This window comes from Megalopta genalis, chromosome 1 (genome assembly GCF_051020955.1).
Source record: "Megalopta genalis isolate 19385.01 chromosome 1, iyMegGena1_principal, whole genome shotgun sequence".
Classification (NCBI taxonomy): domain Eukaryota; kingdom Metazoa; phylum Arthropoda; class Insecta; order Hymenoptera; family Halictidae; genus Megalopta; species Megalopta genalis.
The window spans coordinates 27,729,521-27,756,520 of record NC_135013.1 but is presented as its reverse complement, the minus strand read 5'-3'; the positions used below and the strand labels follow the sequence as shown (position 1 = coordinate 27,756,520).

Sequence of the window (27,000 nt, the reverse complement as noted above, 5' to 3'; positions counted from 1 at the left end):
AGAACAAGCAAGCACCTCGGGCCGGCTCGGCAAGCATTCGCGGAGACGAGTAGCGTCGGCTCCGACACCTGCAGGCCGACCAGACTGACCGAGTGGTCTAAAAGCAAAAAGCTGCGGAACAGGAATCGGGGAGGCGAAGAATGGAGCCACCGGGACCGTTCGTTTGGATCGTCTCGCTCGTCCCGCTCGGATCGGGTCAACGAGTATGCTTAATGGTCGTCGCTGACTCACTCCGGATTCATAAACACACACGTACACGCACACGCACGCATACAGACGCGTAATGCTTGTTCTTCGTCGTAGAAGCTCCGCGCCGCGCCGCTCGAAAATCACGGCCGCGGTCGAACGCGCGCGATGAGAACCGCTTGGTATCGATGACTCCGAAAGCATCCGGCGTTCGGTCGCGGACGCAATTATTTGCATATTTATCGACACCAAACACACGCGTCCGATAAAGCCAGCCAGCGATATCGGAGAGTGTCGCGCCGCGTCCGCGCGCTGAAAGACGGGGAAACGTGTCTGCTCCGATTTGAAAAGCGTGTCTTTTTCGCAAAAAAGACACCCGTGCTCCGATTTGTCCTTGATTTTCGAGCTGTTTTCGTTGATTCGACGCCGTGCTCGGCCTCGCTAATTCCCGATCGATATATCTCGCCGTCCGAAAACAAGATCGGACGAAGTTTTCCAATTTCGTTCGCGCCGCGTTCTTTCGCGCGCATACGAAGCTGCTCGAAATCGGGGACAACGATCGTTCACGGTAATTTTCTTCTATTTTTCGTTGACAAATCGAGGATTTGATTTGGCCGAACGACGATGCGCTATCGCGATGGCTATCGAAGGAATTAGGTCGCGGAATATTCTGGGGAACCAACGGAGTTGTTCTTATCAGCTCGAACGAATTTGGAACGAAATCTAATAACGAAAGTCTCTCGTGTTATCCAGCGATGTGTCTAGGCTGTTGATTTCGTGCATTTATGACAGAAATGAGTAGAGCTGCGATTTAAGAGAATGAAAGAATCGAAGCAATCGAAGGCCACCGATGCGCTACGATATTTCTATCTTGATAAAAAATTAATGGAAGAATAAAACGTCCGTGTAGCCCGCAACTCTCGCGATCGATGCAGAAAATTGTTACTTGCATAACGATCCGCAGTCTACTAATTACACCGCGCAACGTTTTACTTCCTCTTTGTTCTCCTCGGTTCTCCTTGCCACCTAATTTATTCATTCTCTCATCGACGAGCCCGCGTTGCGACGGTGTGTCTTACATAATACTTAATAAACAATCGTCCGAGAATCCCGCCAATTAGTAGACTTTGTTTATAGCCGATTCATTTACAACGGATGTGAGATTCGACGATCCGATCGCAAGGATCTGCGTGAACGCGAATAAAATTACCGATGAGCTCGATTCTTTAAAATTATAATTCTATATAGATTCTATAATATATCTATAATATATTATATATAGTAATCTATAATATATTATATATAGATATTATAGATTCTTTAAAATTAATTTTGTTATGCGTCGTCGATTTTCTACGGTTCTGAATTTTTAGGCTATACATGTAGAAGGTGCCCCGTAATTATGTTAATACCTGGAAATGGCTGGTTCCTGAGGTTATTTGAAATAACTTTTTCCTTAGAGAAAATACAATCCGTGGCTTCGTTTACGAGTTATTAACGAAAAAACAGTGACCAATTAGATGCGAGCTCAGTTGGCGCGTGGGGGCCGAGCCAATGAGGGGAACTGGGCTTCGTCGGCTCGTTGGCTGCTCTCGTTGGCTCGGCCGCCTCCCGTCAGCTGATCTCGCATCTCATTGGTCACTGTTTTTCGTTAATAACTCGTAAACGAAGCAGTGGATTGCATTTTCGCTGAGGACAAAGTTGCCTCAAATGACGTCAAGAATCATCCCCTTCCAGATGTTAACATAATTATGAGACACTCTGTATAATTTTGCTCTGATAAAATTTAAGGCGTTTACACTCTGACAGCACGAGCAAGAAGAACGACATTGATGCATTAGGTTTCGCATGAGTATTTCGCGGTATTGCCTTGTTTGTTTCGCCTAATTACGTCTAGGTAACGCGATTAGTGTAGATGAGAAGTATCTACATTTCAACGAAATCGCGAACAAACTAATCGAAAATTGCGATAATAGAATCGAGTGCTGCAGAAGATCCAAAGGAGGACATTTGCCTGATACAGCAAGTTCTCCCTAATTGACGCTTATATTGTGAACAAAAATGGACAATTTGAGAAAGGAACATACGATTAAATTCTAAGTTCCAGCAAGGCTTGGAACAATCGTATCTCCTCTCCCAGAATTGTCCATTTTTGTGTACAATCTGAGCGTCAATCAGGGAGAATTTACTGTATTACGTTTGACGCACAAATATTATCCAAATATTATATTGAAATAAAAATATCAAAATACTACGTTTCTTTTTAAAAAACAAAAATTGAAAATGGTTGACCTTTCACAATAGATTTGCGTCGCTGAAAATCGAACGTGTTCAGGAAGGAATAATAAAGATCCCCCGATCCAGTGGTGTAAACGCGAATGGAGGTTGAATTGAAGATAAATTCTGCAAACAGATGATAATGGCGTTGAAGAAGAACGATGTTCGCTCGCGCGACCCACTTTAAATTCCATTTTCGCAGTCGAAAGACTGTTTCTCCAGCCGCGGGCGGATCTCTGGTTCGCGGCTGGCATCCTCGAATGGCATCGAGTTGAGCGCCGCTGGTTCATTCTCTTATTACATCGTCGGCAACACCGCCGCCGACGGCGACGACGTCGTCGGCCGCGAATGAAACGTGTTTCAGCTTCGAGACTTTTTCGCTGGCTCTTTGAGGGCCACTCGAGCGCGCCGTTTCATTAAGTTCCGCGGGTGTCGGCTCGCGTGTCATCGAGACAATATCGGGACAAAGGCGATCGAGCTCGAAGCTCTTTGTGCCCGGGAGCTTCTTGGGGCAACATGACCGAGCATGGTCCATCGAGAATTCTTTCTTTTATGCTCGATCTCGTTGGAAGTTGAACGATGTCTTCTCGCAGCGGAACGTTGATAAATGCGCGATCTCTGGACCGAAATCGCTGACCCGCTTCGATAAGAGGTCGTTCAGGGAACGGGTTGCAGGACGAGGGAATTTCAGCAGAATTTCGAAAATATTTCAGCCTCGCGGAGATAGTGATTTTTAGACGTTTCGTTGCGTTTCTGCATCGAGCGTGTTGCTTCGCAATTGGATTTATGTTTCGAATGAATAAGAACGAGCTAAGTGTTATTGTTAATTTCTTATTGAATATTTATAATACAGAATATCTTTACAGTTCTTATTCTGTAAAATCGAGATAAGAACATATATATAAGATAGAGAGACATATATATAAGAACAAACTGAATGTTATTGTTAATTTATTATTGAATATTTATAATACAGAATATCTTTACAGTTTTTATTCTGTAAAATCGAGATAAGAACATATATATATATATATATATATATATATATATATATATATATATATATAAGATAGAGAGACATATATATAAGAACGAACTAAGTGTTATTGTTAATTTATTATTGAATATTTATAATACAGAATATCTTCTCGCAGTTTTTATTCTGTAAAATCGAGATATTCTGTATTATAAATATTCAATAATAAATTAACAATAACACTTAGCTCGTTCTTATTCATTCGAAACATAAATCCAATTGCGAAGGAAAAATATCTTCTCGCAGTTTTTATTCTGCAAAATCGAGATATTTTTCCTTGTAACAGGAAATGATTCTGCAGTGCATGAAATATTAATGAAATCAATCTTCATTTGATTTGAGTATCATGGTTGAACATTAGTGTTTCGTAATGTTGAATGAAACGTTTTCAGACGAAATCTACGAGACTGAGAAGATCGAAGAAATGATAACCGTGACAAGCGCTTCAACTTCAGAAACAGACAGAAACAGCCGGTCGGAAGCTAATTAATTAAGCACTCGCGGCGTTAAGACACGGTAGCTAATTTAAATGGAAGAGACGGCGATAAGTAATTGTAGCTGAAGCGAGAAGCAGAAGCGACAAATTTCCTCGAAAATTTCTACTTAAAAAAATAAGTTTCTTGTCCGCCCTTGATTAGGTTCTCGGCGAACAAGATTTCATAGCTCGAAGGACATTCTCTAGTCTCCCAGGGCTCGAATCAATTTCAAATCCGATCACCGCGAAACTAGATTCCAGTAATTACCGGAAATCTGATTCGCTTCGACGGCATCCTGTCCGAGGATTGCTACATCCAGATCTCTCTTCCACATTTTCTGACAGCCTTCCCGTATTGTGTCCCACGCGAAATTTCCCCAAGCGAGGGAAGAAAGAGCAAACACTCCCTTAATTAAAATCCTTCTCATTTTCTAAAAATACTGCCCGGTATTCCGGGCGCATTATGCACGGAGTTTGAAGGTCTCAACGGCCGATATGCCTCCGCGAATATTTCGTTAAATACGCGACGGAATATTCGATGCCGTTGTTAATCATCGAGCTGCGGATTTCACGCAATTATGAGAGAAACGGCCGAATAAATACGGCATCGGCTTCTAACCCTTTGCAGTCGAAGCTATTTCAACAGAAAATATAAAATCATTTTTCCGACTTACAGTATTTCTATTTTATATGAGAAAATGCATTTTATGCATATATGAAAATTGACTCTTGGGACTCGCGCAACAGTTACTTAACAATTTTTCAAATGTAAACTTTGTTAATGTCAAAATTATCCTAAAAGGCGATATAACAAATATTAGTGGTGCCTCAGAGTCGCCATTCGACTGCAAAGGGTTAAGACTATATTGTCTCATTTCGATCGACGCGGATCATTTGTATATCGCGCGAAGATTATTTATTATTTTGGTTGAAGCTGGCCAGAGATCAAATATTTAGTTTCCATGAATGATGTCTGCGGGAGATAAAGTCACCGGTCGCTATCTTCAGGCCAGTTTCCGCGATTTATTCACGTCCATTTCAACTCGGTCAACCCATGGAGGCGGAGGAATGGGTTACTGCAGTGTCGTATATGGTTTGCACGTTTACGGGAATAACCCAAGGCGACATCAACTCGCAATCTCGCCATAGGACTGCGCGAGATTTATGATACATCGTTGCAATCGAACTGCAGCTTACACTCCGAGTCTTTCGTTCCTAGCAGCAAATGGAAATAATCAAATGTAACGCAACATGCAACACGCGCTGAAAACGTGTCCATGTCGCAAAGGATTAAACGAAGTCCGAACAATGGCAACATCGAGAGGATTTAATTTATCATTGTCAATGAATTTATGAACATTATCGAATCTCCTTATAAGATTATAAGTGGTCCTTACATATAAACACACTATACGATAATAAAAATTAAATAAGAGAAAATAAAATAAATTAAATTAAATTCAAAATAATGAAATATGATAAAATGAAATGAAATGAATACAATAAAAGAAGAGAATAAGATAAAGTGAGGTGAAGTAAAAATAAATGAAATAAGACAAAATCAAATACGATAACTTACATGACGAGATTAAACATTCATTTGTTACATTTGCTAAGCGAACAATCAAATATTCACCGCCGAAATGCAGCGGGAAAATACACATTTCGCGCAATGATCCCGCCATATTTCGCGTATTATCAAAATCCAACGATACGCAATCGAAATATGATTAACCCCGCGTTCCCTAATGGCGAATCAAACTCGCGTTTCCGGCCCGGATCGGCGCGGCAATTAATGCCATTAATTATCCCCTCGATTCTCTCTACTGGCGCGTAAATTCCGCGGCGTCCCCGCGGCCGTAAAAATATTACGGGAATAAAAAAAAAAAATCCAGCCTCGCATAAATCCCCCGATGCGCGACCGCGTTCCGCGGCCGAGCATATTTTTCTCGTAACGTTTGCGCCGGGAGCCGTGCATAAAACAAGCGCGTCGGACGCCTCTGAAAAATGGAGAGAGAGAGAGAGAGAGAGAGAGAGAGAGAGAGAGAGAAAGAAAAAAAAGGAGGCGCACCGCAGCCACCTTCCAGCACGTAAGGACATTCGGTCGCGAGAGGGCGGTCACGGAGAGAGGGGTGCAATTAGGGATTAACGAGCATTTAGCCCCGCTGGAAAGGCGAATAATGGAGATTCGATCCCCAGCCGCAGCGAACCGCGCGAAAGGCGGACGGCTACACACCAAGGGCTGGCTTTATGGTTTCTCGTGCTTTGTGCCGCGAAATGCTGTCTGCTTCTGGGCGCATTCCGGTCGCTGGGCATGCCCGCGCGCGGTCCTCGCTGTGTTTACCATCCGCGTATTTGTTTCCAGCTCCTCGTCGGAGGAAATTATACGTGATCGATCCGCAGCCGCGGCGGCCGCCCGCGAATCCTCGTCGTGCTGACGTTGATCAAAAGTTGCACCGGCTGCAGCGACGATGCGGCTACGGTGCGCTCGCGGATGCCACTTGCAACGAATGTCACCGCGGTTTAAGGTCAGTTTATACGATCCGCTCGGACGCGGAGCGTTTCGGTTCAGAAAAATATTCTCGCGGATTTTTAACCGCGCGCGCTCGAAGCCGTCGGAACTTCAAATCGAAAATAGTTTTGCCGACTTGTTTTTTGTTTTGCTCGTACAACGATCACAATTTTGAACGTCAGGTTTACGGAACCCGACAAAATGGCGGGTCGCTGTGTGTGATTTTTTAATTTACTATTATTCAGATTTTAAAGATATTCGCGTTATTTATTAGTTAGTTATATAGTTATTTATTAGTTAGTTATATAGTTATTTATTAGTTAGTTATATAGTTATTTATTATTTACTTATATAGCTATTTATTAGTTAGTTAGATAGTTAGTTATTAGTTAGTTATACAGTTATTTATTAATTATTTATAGGTAAAGTTATTTATTCAATGTATGCGTCACTCGCGGCAAATATTGCAATAACGCTCGCTCAAAATCGGGATCAATTTCTTATTATTACTTTTACAAATAAACTAATGCAAATTTAAATTGATTTTCTGTTATTTATACAAATTTGACGACGGAGGAATCACATTGGAGCGTGGTTTAACGAAATTTTTAGCGGCCTCTCAGTGTCATCGTTCGGGTGCAAAGGGTTAAATGCGGCTATTTATACGTAGCGTCACGATTCGGTTTAGACACGGCAGGCTTCAGACAAATGTCGTCCAACATTCTCGGCAAGAACGTTTTTACCGAAGTGATACGTGACCGAACGTGCGATGTGTAACATTAGTTCAGGCAAAATCTTCTTCGGACGTGCAAACAGTAATTTATTATAACGCGCGAGAAACTCGTTGGATCGGCTTAAATAAATCCCCTTGTTACTCTGTTTTCTTCATAGTTACACAATCGTTAAAACTGTTTCGATTGTAATAATTTCTTACAAGAACGCATCTTCGGCAATAACAAAGTTAAAAAGAAATAATTTTACTCATTGTACATAGTAAACACGTCTCTCTACATTTAAACGCAATTCGAGTCGTTCGGTCCGGTTTCGAAAAACGTTGTCACGTTCGAACAAACGTTCGTCTACATTTTCCCAGCGGTTGCTCGCCGGAAAAACCGCGAAGCGTTCCTTCACAAATATTTTTCACATTTGCCCGCATATTTTTACGTATTTACCGTGCGAAAATCTCGCGCGCATTTTGCATATTCATCGCGCGTAAACATCCGCCGTCCGATAATAACAAATCAGGCTTGAAACGTTACATTTCCGCGGCCCCCTAAAAAAAATAACCGCAAAGGCGCATCCACCAGGCTTCGGAGGACAAGGGTCGCCATCCTAAATGCGATTAAAATCCGGGCGGCATGCATCGGAGACGTCCTCCGCCGCGGCGGCGGCGGCGGCTGCGGCGTTTCGTCCTCCTTTCATTTCGACTCTGTCTGCGCTCGATTTCACCTGAAACGGTGGTGCTTCGTCGGTGGCTGCGATTTAACCCATCGCGAGGGTGATGAAATATGATAAAATAAATTGAAATAAATACAATAAAAGAAGAGAATAAGATAAGGGGAGGTGAAGTAAAATAAATGAAATAAGACAAAATCAAATACGATAACTTACATGACGAGATTAAACATTCATTTGTTACATTTGCTAAGCGAACAATCAAATATTCACCGCCGAAATGCATCGGGAAAATACACATTTCGCGCAATGATTTTCCCCCCTTTAATCGCGAGCGTGTCTTAAGGCGGACCGGAACACCGAGCACACCTGTGTGCCACCTGGCCCGGCAGCCGCGCCTGGAATGTGTTTAGGGGTTCAAGTTGACAACCCGCGGCCAGGTAATTGGGGAACGGAAAACAGTGTGGCGTCTCCATAGCAACGCCCCAGCATCCCTTGCGCGGCGAGCCCTCGCCGAGAGGGCTGTACTCGCGGAGCCATGTCCAGGGCAACGTTGCCCTAACCGCGCTGCAACCCTCGCTTTATCTTTGCACTTTTTCGCTCGTTCCCGGAGAGCCCGACTGTGCCCGGCCCCGAAAACGTCTGGATGTCGTTATTCCATTAGATGTCTTCTGCCGTGGATCCCGCCCTCGATCGCCGAGATTATCCTTGGCCAGGGATTCGGCTTGTCTCGCGCCCTTTCAATTATGTCGCCCTCGTTCGCCAGTGATTCCGGGTCCTCGTGACAAACGTTTACTCGACTGCGAAAGTTAACCCTTTGCACTCGAAGCTGCTTTAACTGTGAATAGAAAATCATTTTTCTAATTTATAGTATTTTTATTTTATACGACAAAATGCATTTTACGCGTGTGAAATTGACTCTTGGGATCCGCGCGACAGTTACACTGACCCTTTGCACTCGAAGCTGCTTTAACTGTGAATATGAAATCATTTTTCTAACTTGTAGTATTTTTTTATTTTATACGACAAAATGCATTTTACGCGTGTGAAATTGACTCTTGGGATCCACGCAACAGTTACATTAACCCTTTGCACTCGAAGCTGCTTTAACTGTGAATATATAATCATTTTTCTAACTTGTACTATTTTTTTATTTTATACGACAAAATGCATTTTACGCGTGTGAAATTGACTCTTGGGATCCGCGCGACAGTTACACTAACCCTTTGCACTCGAAGCTGCTCTAACTGTGAATAGAAAATCATTTTTTTAACTTATAGTTTTTTTTATTTTATACGACAAAATGCATTTTACGCGTGTGAAATTGACTCTTGGGATCCACGCAACAGTTACACTGACCCTTTGCGCTCGAAGCTGCTTTAACTGTGAATATAAAATCATTTTTCTAACTTGTAGTATTTTTTTATTTTATACGACAAAATGCATTTTACGCGTGTGAAATTGACTCTTGGGATCCGCGCGACAGTTACACTGACCCTTTGCACTCGAAGCTGCTCTAACTGTGAATAGAAAATCATTTTTCTAACTTATAGTTTTTTTTTATTTTATACGACAAAATGCATTTTACGCGTATGAAATTGACTCTTGGGATGCGCGCAACAGTTACACTATTCGCAATTTTTTAAATCTAAACTTTGTTAATATAAGAATTATCTTAAAACGTGATGTAACGAATTTTAGTGGTGCCTCGGAGTCACCGCTCGAGTGCAAAGGGTTAACCAGGCGATTGGTCCTCCGAATCTTCCCGGTTTTAAGAGGACAAGGTTCGAAGCGATTGTATTTGCCCAGATTCGGATTTTTGTCGATTGTTTTGTCGGTGTTTGGAGAAGGGAAATATTGCTTGCAGCTTTTAGACGAGTTTTTTGGACAGGTTTTTGAACAGAGTTGGGTGGTGCTCGAATTACATTTCGAATAGATTCTGAGAATAAAATTTTATTCGGAAGATATTTCGAATGAATCTTCGAATAACTTCTGTCAGCTCGAATGAACGCTATAAATTTCAACTTTTACATTCTTTCAATATATTTTTATGAAAGTATTACGAACGAATTCAGGAGATTTTTCTGATGCAAATGAGTCCAAACTCGATTGTAATCGAACATTTTTTCGTTGTGAAAAAATTCTAATATTCTTGTAGATTCATTCTGAACATTACTCGAGTAAAATTTTCTCTTCGAAGGATTTGTTCGAAATATCTCTCGAATGAAATCTTATTCGAGAAATGTCCAATTCTGACGTAGAATAGCGATGCGATTAATTTTTCTTAATACAGACGATGCTTTGCATTTTTCTGCAGTCGATGCATGCAATTCTGGAATCTGTATGTTGTATATGGAATCAACGTTTAGAGTGAGATACTTCTCAATTCGATACTTCAAACGATCATTTTAAACCTCGATAAAGTAAACGTTTGAAGAAATTGAATATCGGTGGGTTCAACCCTTAATTTACTTCTTAAGAGATTAAGTGATCAAATTGCTTTCTTAGAAATACATTGGATACATATTGTATATTTATACATAATAAATATAAGAATATATATATTCTTATTATTTTTATTTATTCATTTATACATTTAAACATATTTATATATATATATATATATATATATATATATATATATATATATATATATATATGTGTAATATATAAATAATATAATATAATATATAAATAAATATTTATAAATAAGTAAATAAGTAAATAAGTAAATATGAACATATAATATATGTAAATGTATAAATATATAGATTTCAAAACAAAACCGAAGAAAACCCAGTAATTAAAGCAAGAAAAACCAAAAAGTTGAGCTCGCCCCGCAAGTGTTCATTACCGGAACCGTCTAAAAGCCTTGTAACGAAAGCTCCGCGAACTATCGAATATCCAAAAATTGCATGGTTTCAATGGATCACTTCTGTGGACGGTCGTCAACTATTACCGAATAAGTTGAAGCGATAACTATGCGGAATCGTGAAACAATTCCGGCGAGCCGATGCAGCGGAGCGAACGCGTTCGTCTGGCTCTGGTCGCCGATTATGGAAGCGCTCGGCACGGTTCAAGATCCCTCGAACAATAACGTTTGTCCATTGTTGCGTCGGGCATGCCTGTTGCGTCAAAGCGTTTCCAATGGCCGAACGGCTCTTATGCCTCGCCGGACGGCGACATATTGCCGTGGTTCGAGTGACATTCGGGTTCATGTGCTCGCTCCGGTAATATCGAAGCCGCAGCCTGGTTAAGCGTCGCGTCACCGGGCCGCCCCCCTGTCCCTATCGTTCTAACAACAATAATTAATCTCCGCCTACGTGGACCGACGACAAAGCACCGGGAACCAGCGGTTCCGCTCGGAAATCGTCGCATCGGCGGCCTCGTTAGTCGGAACGACGAAAATTTCGAGCGGCCACGCCCGGCACTCCGAGCGCAGTCTGATTGAGTTCTTAGTCGATTGCGTGGGATTTCGATTGCTGGCACGCCCTCGACCCCGCTCGTTTCATCTTTTTTCTTCGTTTAATCAATGTCGCGGCTCTTCCCATTCCGCTCTCGAATACACGCGCATAGCTGTTCACGATGAAGTTTCCAGTCGGGGCTTCCGCACGGTCGACTTCTTCTAAATTGTGCCCGTGATCGTTCTTGCGGACAGTTGTCCTTCCTTTTTTTTTCTTTTTTAGCGAAGTGGAGGCTGGACGACTCGTCATTTTCTGTGGCAGTTATACATAGAGACGTTCGGCTGAGTTTCGTGCAAAATCCGCGAAGTTGTGCATTATCGTTTGACTGCGGATTTTATGCGTTCGTATAAAAAGTGAGCAGGTAAAGATACAATGGAAGCAACATTAGGAACGGTTAACATGTATGGCATATTATCCACAACTTACTAAAATTATTAACGGAGGAAATCATTTTTTATTTAACTCGAGTTTTATAAATTTATGTAAAAAATGAGCGGATGAAACACGTAATAGAAGAAACACTGGAAACATTTAACATCACCGACATCCTATTTACAACGTGCTAAAATTGTTAACAGAAGAAATCATTTTCTATTTAACCCTTTGAACTCGAGTGGCGACTGTAAGGCACCATTGAAAATTGTTATTATCATGTTTCGAAGTAATTCTAACGTCATCAAATTTGTTTGTATTAGAAAAACTGTAAAATGTGTAGTTATTGCATGCGTCAAAAAATTCAATTTCATTTGTATAAGATGCACTGGGTTCTATAAAATGGAAATGCTACAGGTTAGAAAAAGTATTTCGAATTTCGAAATTTTTATCGTTTTTTATCTTTACTCGGCATGAAAATCCGTAGCTGTAATCACTAATTGCTAAACTATTACTGGAACATCAAACAAGGATTGAATTACTGCTTTCAACCCCACGCACCCCATACATCACACACATCCCATAAACATCCCCCTATTCCCCGAAAAAAATGGATTGGCTGAATTTAACTCCCCGAAGCATCCCTGCCGCCCCTAACCAGCATAGTACCCCTAAAAGCTCCGGCTAATACACAAAATACTGAGTCAATGCTTGCATGAGCAGTTCGCGAGGGTGGATAAAGACGCATTGACGACGTTGCGTCAGCCAAAACTACCCTAAGTCGTCTGCTCATCGTTTAACTATACCTCTTCCTTAACGCAACAATTATTTGGACAACGTTTAGAGTATACTCAGCGAGAAAGCGTACGAGGCGTCCTCCTGTTCGCAGGAAAAATTGCTTGCATTTAGCTCCGCGGAGCTTAGCCACCCTCATTAGCCAGTATCATCCCCCGCGGAATCTAATTAGTTGCACAGAGGATCATAAAGCAACAGTTACTGAAGCGGTATACGAGGATTTTTTGCGAGGAATGAAATATTTCAATCGTCCGAGTTAACAAATGGAAATTATTTAAACTACGTATGCACGTGATTATGTGTACAATGTTTTACGTACGTGTCGTCTTCGTTTTCGTGAAACTTGTTGCTTCTCCAAATGTTCATATTAATATTATACTGAATATTAAGGTATAATATATTATACTGTATATTAAAGTATAATATATTATGCTGAACATTTAAAGTATGTAATATATTATGCTGAATATTAGAGTATACATATAATATATTATACTGAATATTAAAGTGTAATATATTGTACTAAAAATTGAGGTATAATGTATTGTACTGAACATTAAAGTGCAATATATTATACTAAATATTAAAGTATAATATATTGTACTGAATATTAAAGGATATAATATATTATACTAAATATTAAAGTGTGATATATTATACTAAATATTAAAGTATAATATATTGTACTGAATATTAAAGTGTAATATATTGTACTAAATATTAAAGTGTAGTATATTGTACTGAATATTAAAGTGTAATATATTATACTAAATATTAAAATATAATATATTACACCGAATATTAAAGTATATTAAAGTATATAATATATTACACTGAATATCAAAACGTAATATATTATATATTAAATATTAAAGTATAATATATTACACTGCATATTAAAGAATAACACATTAAACAGAATATTAAAACCTACTATACTGAATATCACATTAAAAATGTAAAAGCAACATCCCACCACGATTGCAATAACGTCAGCCTGTACTCCTGCAATTAGCGAAGCATAAGACCGCTGTCCCGTTCACCGCTCGCAACACATTGACAGAATTTAGCTCGGCAGAGTTTAGCAACCCTCTTTAGCCGGCATCATCTCCGAGAAGCAACCCCGAAATTTGGCCGCGGGATCGCCTCCTAATGCGGATCTGGTTTGTTGACACGTCGAACGAAATCCTCGCGGACGCGTTCATGACGGCGGATTTCGCCGGATCCATGGATCCTCTCGGGCCGGCGCGGCATCGGGCCCGGATTAAACGTTTCGCAAAGCACGACAACAACGATGGCCCGTGGCCTCCCCTGATTTGCATAACGGCCGGCGCAGGCCAGGAACCACGAGGCGGTTGGCCAGCTAGCTGCGTAACAAGTACCGGTAGTTCGTTATCGATCGATCGACTCCGCTGCCATGTGACACGCGTCCGTCCCAAGGATTAAATTGCCGTGTGATTCGATAACGCGTTCAAGAACTCTCGAGGCGAACTATCGAGGTGATCGATAACGTTGGCCGGCTGAATACGCGGCGGGAGCCTTTGTCCCGTCTTTAGCCGGGACAACTCACTTAGGCGTTCGCCTGCTCGAAAAACACTTGGCTCGCTTTAATTCGCTGACTGCCGGTTTCCGCGCTTCCCGGCGACAGCCGATCGCCGCCAAGATCGATCGGGGGATCTCTCTGTACGAAAATCATCCTCGAAGTTATGCTCTTCGATTTCTTCCGTAGCCACGATGGCACCTCTTTGCAGTTTCGAATTTATCTCATCTGCTAATCTGCCACTTTTCAGGATATTTCGAAATATTTGGAAGATCGCGAGCCTTTCAACTGTTAACCTTTTGAGCTCTGAATACTCCGGCCGAAACGGTTCGTAGGGACGGAGCGCGGCTATCGCTGACCATCGCTGGGTGCGGAATACTTTTTTGCCACACTGAAGTGACTATTCAAGGCGCAAACAGTAATAAATTATAGTGATTCTTTTGCGGAAGGTTAAATAATTAATCTTCTGATTCAATGTCTGATGATAGTGATTCACTATATTCTATTTCACTGTCGTCCCTTGTGAAATATTCCTCAAGATTTGACATTTTGTAGGGTGTCACGAATAAAACAAAAAAAATCGAACAAGTTATATTCCGCACTATCGTTGTTGACGCGAGCGAGACCGTGAGGTTCTTACATTCACGAGACCATACTGCTGACTGAGTCGTTTTGAGTGCTTTGAGTCGGGAAAAGGTGACAGTGCAGGTAATTATTTTGAAATCTAATTGGTTAGAGAGTGGGACATAAAATGGGATTTCCGTTTCGAAAATTCCCGGGGATTTTTATGACCCTAATATTGCCCAACCGCTACCTAAGGAAGGCAAATTACTAACGAGTGGCCCTGTATTAATTTTACAGGAAAATAACTGCATATTGATTGAAAAAATCGACAAAAGCATATATGCGCCCTTAGTCCAGGCCGATGACTTAGAGAAAACACATAAATGCGACCTTAGGCTACACGGATGACTTTCGCCAAACGCATATATGCGTCCATAGAGCTCTAAGGGTTAAGCAAAGCACTTCAAAATGACTTTACTAACATATTAGATTTTTTATTAATTAAGTTTCCCTATTTTTGGATGGCCAAAAATGTTAATTAGGACAATCAACGAGGGCAGTGTTCCGCAACACAGATTGCAAAGTCGCATTCGCGAATATCATCAACTTGTACTCATCGCAGTAGCAAGTTATGAAAATCATTCTCGAAATTATGCTCTTCGATTTCTTCCATAGCCACGATGGCACCTACTCGCAGTTTTGAATTTATCTCATCTGCTAATCTGCCACTTTTCAGGATATTTTGACATATTTGGAAGATCGCGAGCCTTTCAACTGTTAAGCGAAGCACTTCAAAATGACTTTACTAACTTATTAGATGTTTTATTAATTAAGTTTCCCTATCTTTGTATGGCCAAAAATGTTAATTAGGACAATTACTAAGGGCAATGTTCCGCAATACAGATTGCAAAGCCGCACACGCGAATATCATCGACTTGTACTCATCGCAGTAGCAAGTTATGAAAATCATTCTCGAAATTATGCTCTTCGATTTCTTCCATAGCCACGATGGCACCTACTCGCAGTTTTGAATTTATCTCATCTGCTAATCTGCCACTTTTCAGGATATTTTGAAATATTTGCAAGATCGCGAGCCTTTCAATTGTTAAGCAAAGCACTTCAAAATGACTTTACTAACTTATTAGATGTTTTATTAATTAAGTTTCCCTATCTTTGGATGGCCAAAAATGTTAATTAGGACAATCAACGAGGGCAGTGTTCCGCAACACAGATTGCAAAGTCGCACACGCGAATATCGTCGACTCGTACAGCGCAGTAGCAAGTTCTGAAATAAAAGGAAGGAAGCACCTTGTGATCCGCAAAAGGCGAGGGGAATTTTCTATTCACGCGAGCGAACAGCGACGGAGAGGATCGCGAGTAAGCAGGCACACTTTGAGGATCCGTGTGGACGGTTCCAACGAAATAAGTTGCATAAGGTCGATCGATGTCAACCGATAGCTGCCGGATTCTAGGAAGACAGAGGAGCCTGCAGGGCGCGTTGTCGCTCGAGTCACAGTTCTGGGAGCAGAAGAGACCGCGGAAACGATGCACCGGTATTCCGCGCACCGTCTCGAGAGCGTCAAGAGTTTTCTCGAGACTCAATGCCATCGGAGATGGCTCAGCGGGCGGGCTGTTGGCACGGGATTCGCGGGGAAGGCATTCCTTGGCAAGCGTCGCCAAGATCGTGGGTCAAAATTACTCGAAGAACGCTCGATCGATCGAGCATGCGATATATACATACATACATACATACATTTCGAATCGTTCGTCGACGAACGAGCTGTGACGTCGAGCGAACCTAGATACCGCTCCAGCAGCGATAGTCTTTGTCCCCGATGAGTTCTACGTAGCCGACGCTGCCTCTCCTCAAAGGAATGGCATCGTTATTTTCGACATTTGTTTGTTAGTCTATCCGAAAATCGATAGCGGTACGAGAGAGTAAATATAGAAACCGAGAATCGTTCGAGCGTGCTATCGTGAAACAATGACGAGGCACGTGGTCTTTCAAGATTAAGTATACCAGCGAACAATGTTCGAAACGCTGCTTGAGCTCTCGCAACAACTATATACCAAGTTAAATATTTCATTTATAATCCACTAGATACGAACGTTAATCGTTTCTTTTAAATCGAAACGAAATAAGATTTTTCTGCTGTAACAATCCACGATTGAAGGCGAATGAAGACGTATAAGAAACAAAAATTGCTGTGCCTTTGGTTCGTTTTCGGGCATAATTAAACGTATTAATATTATTTTCCTTTTATTTTTCAACAGAAATATGTTCACATAAAGTCAATCATGCCCGGAAACGAATTAAAGGCACAGCAATTGGCGACCCCGCAGTAACAGGTTCAACTACCCTATTTAGACGAATTATAAAAGACGAAGAAATGCTAATTAAAACGAAGACGATTCGTCCATTTTCTTCTTCCAAATATTATGAAATGCTTGATCGCCGCTCGTGTCGTAAAATGGAACTCTTGAAATCGTCTCATTGCTTAAACATTGCATCGTTGTCTTAGAATCGTCCGCGATTATCTCTGAGCAAGGTGTGAGGGTCGTCCGACATTGCAGAATCGATTGATTACACATTCATACAACTTTTCTTTCCTCGACATTTTCATTTAGCAGAAAGACTCGCAGCGATGCCTGAAAAGCACTAAAAATGTAAAGGAAGCTGCACAGAGAAAGAGAAAGCGTGCCCGAAGAGACGCAAATAAATCGAACAAAACCAGCGGAAAAGAACAAGTCGGAGAGAACAGAGAGAACAAAGGATCCCGTAAACAAACCGATGAAGTTAAACGGTGTACATAGAAGGTTCAAACGCATCGCGAATCCGCCGAGCAAAGCTTTTTCAACGATAAATAAAAAGAGACGATGCTTGCGTTTAAGGCAGATTCGCGGGTTGCGAGCGATTGTTTGAACGCCGAATGGTGTACGAGACGATCCTCGCCGTGCAAGATGGATCGTGGCCGATCGAAAATGCTCGGGACGAAGATTCGCCGAGGAAAGGGAAGGAAAGGGATATATATCGGTGGTCCGATACCGAAGCGGAATAATTGACGCGACAAAGAGCTTCCGGTATCTGGGAGGCCTATTCACACGCGTCAAAGCCCGTCGAGAGCCGTTGCACCGATGTGCATCGTCTACCGGTACCGCGGACAATGGCAATATTAACGCGACGATGGAGAGTGCAGTTCCCATTGTTCTACACGACGATGCATCTTAACGTGACCCGCCCATTATCGCGTCAAGCCGCTGAAAAAACGGGCGGGCAAATCGGCGCTGACGGGACCGCGGGTCGTCTGCGTTTCGATTTTAGCGAAACGGCAACGAGACACGTCTCGTTGTTTAACGCTAGGTTTACGGGCCACTAAAAGCAGCCGAATGTTGCTTCGTAAAAATAACGAGCGTTCAGAGTGTGCCATTTTTAACTCTTTTCCATCTTAATCTCTCTTGTAAACTGCGTCCCGTGGAAAATACTGTTTCGAACGAAAGCTGTTCGGTACAACGAAGTCTGGTAATAACTGATTTTCTGCTGTTTTTCTTTTTTACTGTCAAAATAATGATCGCACGTTTGAATAAAAGTGGAGAAAAGTCGAAATAAATTCAGATTTTTATTCTTGAAAAATTTAAATCTACTGTTAACCCCTTGCCGTATTTTGACGAGTCCGACTCGTCATGAAAATTTCTGATAATAATTAATTGAGTATAGATGTTATTCTGTCCTTTGAAATTGGAATAAAATTCTAATCTAAGAAATTATTGCAATTGAAAAATTTCTAATTACAGTAACTGCGAAGAAGACGGTATGTCAAGGGGTTAACCAATCCACGTGCCATCGGGCAACATATTGCTATTTAATATAAGAGAAAATGTAATTTTTTCTTATGGTTCATTTTAATCAGTTAAGTTTTTTTCGCGCAGTGTTAATCGACGTAATAGTGTACGAAGAACGATGCTCTATTCTGCTATATTATTAAAAATTAATATTGGAAAAATAGAAATGTGTACCCTATTGTACACGCAAGGGTTAATTTGTCGCGTTAATGATGGAATTATTGGCGACCATGTGTTTTACGGAATTCAAACGGATGCTACATAAATACGTCGATATAAATAAATTTCACGAAGCAGAAATACGACATATAATGTGTTAAATTACAAAAGTTGAACAGGTTTGTAAAAAATATTTCAAGAGAAGAGGACAACGTTATTAGTACTCTTCCTACAAATTAATGCATTTGTATGTTGCTTCTTACGAATTCAGTCAACTGTTAATACAAAACCGAGTTCGTTCCACTGAAAACCTACTGCATTCCAATAGAACGTGTTGAATAATACTGAACAACATTCGAAATACATTATAAATACGATTCTGTTTCGCTTCGAAAGCAGCGAATAACGTCGAATCAATGGAATAAATGGAACTCGTTCTACGTAAAAATTGTCTGCTTCGATTTCAGAAGATATTAATTTATCATCCCCAATCGTAATAATTCGAGTAAGTTTCCCTAAACGTCCAAGATTCGCAATCCACGATTTATAGATCGCCGACCCGAATGCGAAGTTCCGAATGCGACGTCAGTCTCCGAGGAATCGCTGCGTCAGGTAGCGTTCATCCCCAATGGCATTCCGATTGGAGTGGTCTAGGTCAACAGTCATAAAATTCATTATCAATTAACGCGAAGGGCAACGGCGCGTACTAGCCCTCCGTTAATCATTCCGAATTAGCCGTTGAAGGAGCTTTCGCAGCTAGGAGTTGCGGCAGTCGGACTAAATCCACCCTAGAGCGTCGTGCCAAGAATTCGGGTTGGAAGATCCTCGAAAAGTGTCCCGGAGGGATGCTCAAGGCCGATAATCGTCGCTCCCGACGAAACTGCCCTACCGCACGTTATCATCCGTTATTCCCTGCTGGGGCCGTCACTCCCCCCTCCCCCCTCCCGAAATTGCCGTTCGACAACGCCCTCCGCGTCGGGCCTTTCTTCTTCTCCTCGCAAGAACGACACACACGATCTCCTCTCGTTCGGCGCTGACGGATGCTGATGCGCCTCTCTTTCGCCTCGGGGGTGCATCCGATGTTTATCAAAATACGTCTGCAGTCGACGGGACGCCGGGCGGAGAGACGTTCTTTCGCCGGGTTTTGTATCGAGTCGCGGCTGAAACCGTTCCTTGAGGGCCGCTCATAAGCTGCGTCTATCTGCTCGAGGGTAAACGCGTTATTCAACCTCGAGGGGCGTGTGACGTTCTTTTCCGCCCGTTTGACAGCCACTTAGCTTCTTTTCCTGAATGGTCGCTCTCTCTCTCTCTCTCTCTCTCTCTCTCTCTCTCGCTCGCTCGCTCGCTCGCTCGCTCGCGTTGTTATTTGCGAACCGAGTCGACGGTCCTTCCAGAATAAATAATTTTATACATCGAGCGTCACTTTGCCGGTTAGCCACGTTCGGGTGACATAATTCATCATCCATCGAGGTTATTTTGGTTATTTAAAATAGTATAGATATTCAAAGAATTTAAAAATCTCGTTGTATCGTTTTCAATCTAATAAAATTGTTAGGAAGAGAATGCACTTTTTGTTTAATTTCTGTTTCTTGCAATTGATGCAGACAATCTTTATTTCGCAAAAAAATCCGCGGACTATTTGTTACTTTCGCACATTTTTCAAACGCAGGATAAGTATATATTAACAAATATTTATATTATTTATATTATTTATTATACTATTTATTATACTTTATTATACAAATATTTATTATATTTATATAATAATAATATTTATTATTAAAATACTTGTACGGTATTTCGTGCAGGCGGAATTTTGTAGTTGATACGCCGAATTTGTTTCTCGTCGTGTTTCTTAGTAGAACAATCTATGAACATTGAACGGTCTAATCAAAACATATTCGCTTAAATCACATCACCAATATTTAATAGAAACCAGAACAGGAAAAATTGAAATATCGTCAACAGACATATTCTTTCTGTGTCTCCACGAAATTGAGATTGCCATATATTAATTTAACGATCACCGAACTGCGGATTTTTATGCAAAATGAAAATAATCTGAATTAATCGCAGAAGTAAGTCCGATAAAAATGTCTCTCCTCTTTTAATAATTTTAACCAGTTGTACATATTATAAAAAAACATTCCCAAATTCTTCTAACATCTTCGCAATTTTGCTTTACAATTTTGCCAATGAAATTAGCTTAGCTACCGCTGCACAATTCACAATATCTCGTACATTATAATTCCGCTTATCACTCCGACTAGCTAAAGTCGACGGAGTCATTTCGAGAGACTCGTGTCCCTCGATTAGAACAATCGTGGCCCCCGAGATCGCTATTAGTCAGTCGGATAATGCCGATAGATCGCCGGCATTGGCGTCGTGTTCCGAGTCGCCGTGGCAGATCCGTACGGCGAAACACGAGAGCCATTAAATATCTATGGGGCCACGGTGTCGGGTATTGATTTTATGGTGACATCGACATGGCCGTCTAACAATGAGTTAAGAGGCGGCAACGGAGCCGTGGAAGCTCGCCGGACGCGCTCGATACGCGTTTTCTATCCGTTTCCACGGCCGGCGAATATTTCGCCGGGGATGGACGGGATAACCTCTCGGCGAATAAGTTCCACTTCCGGCCGGAATGGACGCCATCGTTCACGGTGTTAACGTCATATTCCATACTCATCTCTGTTGCGTGGCCCGCCGGGATTTGTCCCGACGACGACTGCAAAATTCTATAAACCGTCGCGGGCTGGAAAAAAGAGGAGAGACGCGCTGTCAGAGCGGCGACTGATTTTTCCGGCGTCCTCGGGGGAATCTGAACAATCCGATCGTCCGATAACCGTGGAGAAGCTTTGGGTAACCCCGATTTCAAATGGAAGTTTGCACGAACGAAATCCTCTCTCTCTTTCAGGCTTTCTTTGAAATAATTCGTTTGATATCCGAGTTCGTCGGCGCGTTCGCTTTCGCGAGCGACTTTCACGAAGCTCTTGTCTTCGTGAAAATCCGCCCGCGAACATCGGTAAACGATATTTCCGGTGGCATGGCGTTGCTCCACCGGAAGGGCTGATCGATCGCGAGAGGGTGGTAACCGGCGAGGGTGGTTTCATCCCTCGTCGGTACGGCAGGTGTCCGGTGGTTCCGCGGGAATCGTATCCCAAGTCGATAACTCGAGTGCACGACGAGAGCTTCCCTCGCGTTACCAGCTGCGCTCCCGTTGAAAATAGCAATGGTAATTTTACGAGCGGGCGCGATCGGTCGATGATAATGCAATGTTTATTGGCGGACGGTTCGCGCGATCCTAACCGTTCTTCCGTTTCTCTGTTACAGCGAAGAAACAGAATGGGGCGGCTCTACGGACGAACAGTTTGGGCTCGGGCGCGAGAACACCGCCCCTCGAGAGGAAAAGCAAGTTCTCGGCCCTCGGTAGACTCTTCAAGCCGTGGAAGTGGAAACGGAAAAAGAAATCGGACAAGTTCGAGGCCGCCTCCTTGTGTGAGTATAATACGAGACCCCGTTCTCTCTCGGATTCCATGCGAGGATCCGATGGAACGTTTTACCGATTAAACCGCGGCTATTTTCCCTCGCGATTGCAGCGCTCGAGAGGAAAATCTCGGTACGAGCTAGCAGGGACGAGCTGGTACAGAAAGGGATCCTGCTGCCAGTGATAAGGTCCACGTCGTTTCCGGAAAACGGTGAGTGCTTCATGCCCCCTTATCAGATGGTGCCGCACCTTGTGACCCGCCAACGATAAGCACCTTGCGAAGTCGAGTCGCGGATAAGCTAGAGATCCTCCGTTCGGCGAACGACTGCCGAAAGCTTTGATCAATCTCTCGGGGAAAGCATTTGCTCGAATGTGTCGATGGATGGGAGCCGGTAACGAGGGAATTGTTTAGGGTGCGAGTTAATTCGTGGTCCTCTGAGTTAATCGACGGTGATTTTAATTTAAATCCGAATTTTTTAATTGCTACATTTGGCTTTGCGACTTCAGACGCTACGAAACGATAGAAACATCATTTTTATTGGCACGATATAATTACATAAATTGAATATATGAAATATAATAAATAATATAGAATATAATAAAAATAAATATAATATATAAAAGCAAAATAAAAAATAATAAAAATAATCTTGTGATTTATTCGTCGGATCTAGATTATCATTGATCTATTGGACTGGTCGTTGGTTTAATTATTTATTATTATTTATTATTATTTAATTATATATATATATATATTATTTATTATTATTTATTATTTATTATTATTTATTAATTAAATGCGCCAACGTCCCTTTAGATTACAAAATATAATATAAACGATGAGTTAGTTGGTGCATAGCATAAATTGCCTCGGAAAATTTGAGAATGACAGAAAAAATGTATGTCGTTGCTATAAAAATAATTCTGTTGACGCAGTTATATCGATCGGTACGATAAGTCTCCTCTCTCGAGATACGATCATCTCAAAAAACACTTAAAACGACGAGAAATAACATCGACGATTTGATCCATCGGATCCGCCATTTTATTTTCGCGAGTGGATTCGTCGGTCACCTACAAGATGGAGTAAACGTGCAGAGGGCGGACGAGATTATTTATAGAACTAAAATACGTTCTGCTAATTAAACAGCTGGCTAGAGAGAAAGCGAAAGAGAGGACGTCGAATTAATTCGTTCACCTGAAGTCGTTTCATTTTTGGTATTGCGAACTATTTGCGGCTCGACTTAATAAAGGTCGAAGTTGGCAATCGACGCGGACATTTATGGAATGCTTCGCGTCCGGATTTGCGACGCTAGAGATTTGCTCCGAGAATAATCGGGCCGCGAGTACAATCCGATAACAGTGACGGCGACAATTCCCTTTTTTTTTTTAAATTTCGAAAGGTTAAATCGCTTTTTCTGTCCCGCCGGGAATGGTAATCGGCGAATGGTAATTGGAGTAATGGTAACTGGGATATGTAGAAATATATATTTTCGACGCTTGAAACAATCTCGCTTTCCTAGAACTTTCTTTCCGTTTCCGTTCGATGGTACGGCGGTGGGTCCTCTAATTATTTTTGGGAAAGGCTACTCACACATTTAGATCGTAATCAGCTATCTACAAACTTTCGCTTGAAGCTTTGGAATCGTTTCTTCGTGGCGGAGTGAACGAAACCGTTCGCGATTTCGGTAATTTGAGATTTTCGCATACCTCAAACTATAGAATCGTTGTGATAATTTTAATCGAAACGAACCACTTTTCTGTACATGTTTCTCTGTCTCACACGCACCTGTGTATAGAAGTTTTCCACACCGAACTCGTTCTTCACGTGCACCCGCGGCTTACAGACCGCGGACTTTGTGCATTCGCAATAGTTGCAATTATTCCAGAGAGCACTTTTTAACGAAACACGTTGCAACGAACACTGAACATTTCATTCCGTTTTTACCAATCGTACACCACCGACACACGCAAACATATCCGCAGACCAGTTGGTCCACACCTACCTAATTTCAACTTAATCACTCCGCAATCCAAGAACACCAGCTCAGAATTAACAGAGATAATCGTCACATTTTATTAATCGACACGTTCACTGCCAAACGTTTTACCAGCTCTCACTGCTAGAGTTATCAACTACGATAGCGGCACAGTATTTTCGAACCATTTTGCAATATATTACGAATTTGTGTTCGCACACTTTCATCTCTCTCATTCATCACGACAAGGAAAAACGCCGCGCAGGTGCGTTCAGCAACACAAGTCGCTTCCAAGTTAACGAGAAGAAGAGAAATCCTACGTTCTCGCGTCTGTTGCTCGAAGAGCCATTGTTTTATCCGTCGTTCGTTGTGTCAGTCAACGTGTCCGATTAAAGTATCCGCACTTCGAAAATCGGCAGAGGTTCCGCGTGCAACGTCGGCAGACTTCCATCAGGGTTTTCCGGCCTCGCTCGACGAGTTCCCGGCCCTCGGATGTGTAAATTTCCGTGTACGCGTGGAATTGGCCCATCCCGGCTGATCAGGAAATAAGGGGCAACGGTCCCCGAATCGAAACGAAACGAAGGGCAAGGGCAAAGGGGCGCCGCGACGCTTTGAGCATCGAAGAATGTAATTGGGTTCCGCGGTGATTAGCCTGCAGACACGAGCTTGATTTCCGGAACCGCGGTGCCTGCAGACGAGAACTACCGTCGCGAGGCATCGTCGTCGATCCTCCAATGGAATGAAACACCGAGATGCATCGGGGATTTTCGCTATTCTCTCGAAGGCTTACGGTGGAAACGTAATTCTTACTAAAACGGAGACGGTTCATGCGATTACAGCGCGATCAAGCCACACAGAGTTCGATCCGACGACTCGACCTTTGGCCCCATTGTCCGCCACGATTTAGCAGTGCAACAATTGACGAATTGCAACGGCACAATAGTTTTACCGTGAGACGATAACGCGGCCGGCGCTGTTACCGACGAGACGGATAAGCGTACTGCGGATGTTTATGCGTATTCTGGCACCGAAGGGTGCAGTTTCTCTCGTCGGAGACGCGACGAGAGGATCCGCCTGAGCCTCGAAGAACCCGAAACCTTGGAGAACAATATTCGTTCGCTCGGCTTTGTCCGGCCGAGTCACGCTGTAATCGCATAAAATCCACGATCTAACGGCGAGGCATGCGGAGGAACCAACCGGAGTTGTTCTTCGTTGGAGGTGGTCGAGAGCATTAATAAAAATGATTAGAACACTCTGCGCCGAGTATTAATACTTACCGTCCACGGGACGATCGATGTACTTACACTTTTAACAATCTGCGCAGCCGCGGCCACGCATTAATACAAAGAACGGTGCGAGAATCGGAAGCTACTCTCTTTTTCCTGGTGGAGACATTTTCTAATGGGTTCCTGCTTCTTCCTCGAACTGCTCCTATAGAGAAATCCGCACGGTCCGGAAAGTTTGGACGATCTCGTCGAGGTTTTTATACGCGCTGTGCAGAACGACGCCCGCAATCAATCATCGACGCAGCAGCAGCAGCGTCGTCCGAGAATAGAACGAACTTTCCGTGCCGCTCCGTGAAATCCCAGTTTCCTCTTAACGCTAAACGACAAGCTCGGGGAGAGCCAATCCATTATATACGATCTCCCTCGGATTTTCTGCGAACTAAACAAATGGTCTACAATAACCCGCGCTAAATACGCGCGCAGCGTAAAAAGGGACCGTTTCGCGCGATGCCACCTGCGTCGCGACACGCGTATGCTGCACACAGACCGTTCGACGCGATAAGAAAAAAGAGTATCGCGATATCCTATCAGAGCCGTCTGAGCGATTCGTTTCCATCGAATTACGCGTGCGATCCGTACTAATCGCACGCGAGTCGCGGGTACGAGCAGCCTCGCGCGAAACGGTCTCAACCCTTTCGGTACGAGCGCGTTGTCCGCCGTGACACTCCCACTGTACGGGGTGCCGCGCCGAAAATGCGCACATGACGCAGGGTCGGTCCACTTTTGTACGAAGATTTTCTTAAGCGTTAAGTAATGACTGCGCTTAATCCGTTTCTGAATCTTTCTTTAAATGTTTCCTGCAAACATTCTGTAAAGGGCCTACAGAAATATGGCTTACACGGATGCCAGATGTATTCGGCACTCGTCCATATTGGTCATCGGATGGATGCCGGATATATCCGGCGCTCGTACCGAAAGGGTTAAGCGCGGCGTAAGATCGGTCCTTATTAATCAGCGCTATCGGAGCCATCGTTGGGTAAAAATTTCGCCGGGTGCTCGTGGACAGCCGGTGGCGGGCACACGGTAGTAGAACGTGGAATGTGCAATTACGGAAGCGGGCCGAAAGTGTTCCTCTTTCGGCGGCACGTGGAACGCAGCTCATTGATTAATAGCTGGCGCCCAGCAGCGGATCTTCCGTCAAAGAACTTCGGTGTGTATCCAGTCCCGAAACTGTTCGGCAGCTTCTACCCATTATTCATACACCGGTTTTGCGTTCGGTTAGGGACGGGGCATGGGTGTCGGGGGTTGGTTCTCTCGGCGCTCCGACACCTCTGATTAATAGTTCGCCGGTAGAACACACGCAGAACACACAGAAAGAGCGAGCGAGCGAGAGAGAGAGAGAGTGAGAGGGAGAGGGAGGGAGAGCGAGTGAGCGAGAGTGAAAGATAGAGAGATAGAGATAGAGAAGCGTCGTTCGGAGGGTGCGGCCAAACCGAGTCGAGTCGCAGGTATCTCGTCAGGTTCTCGTTGGCCTCGCAGTTCAGTTACGGAAAGTAAACAGATACACGAAACGCCACTCGAAAGATCCGCGGCGAACGCCGGGGATTATAGGGGATCCGGCCCGAGGCAGAGAGACACACGCCAGCCAGCCGATTATCCGGCCGGGACTCGCAAAACAATGTAGAGACACTCT

General features: G+C 43.0%; 1 protein-coding gene across 9 annotated transcripts in view; it reads left to right on the top strand.

The window, feature by feature from the left end:
* LOC117220960 (phosphatase and actin regulator 2) overlaps nucleotides 1-27,000 on the top strand; it is a 494,597-nt gene that overhangs the window by 161,529 nt on the left and 306,068 nt on the right. For all 9 annotated transcript variants that reach the window (XM_033471505.2, XM_033471521.2, XM_033471540.2 and 6 more), the window contains 2 exons: nucleotides 21,949-22,113; nucleotides 22,215-22,313. In XM_033471505.2, the coding sequence (XP_033327396.2) occupies nucleotides 21,949-22,113; nucleotides 22,215-22,313 (264 nt within the window). The remainder of the gene's footprint in view (nucleotides 1-21,948; nucleotides 22,114-22,214; nucleotides 22,314-27,000) is intronic.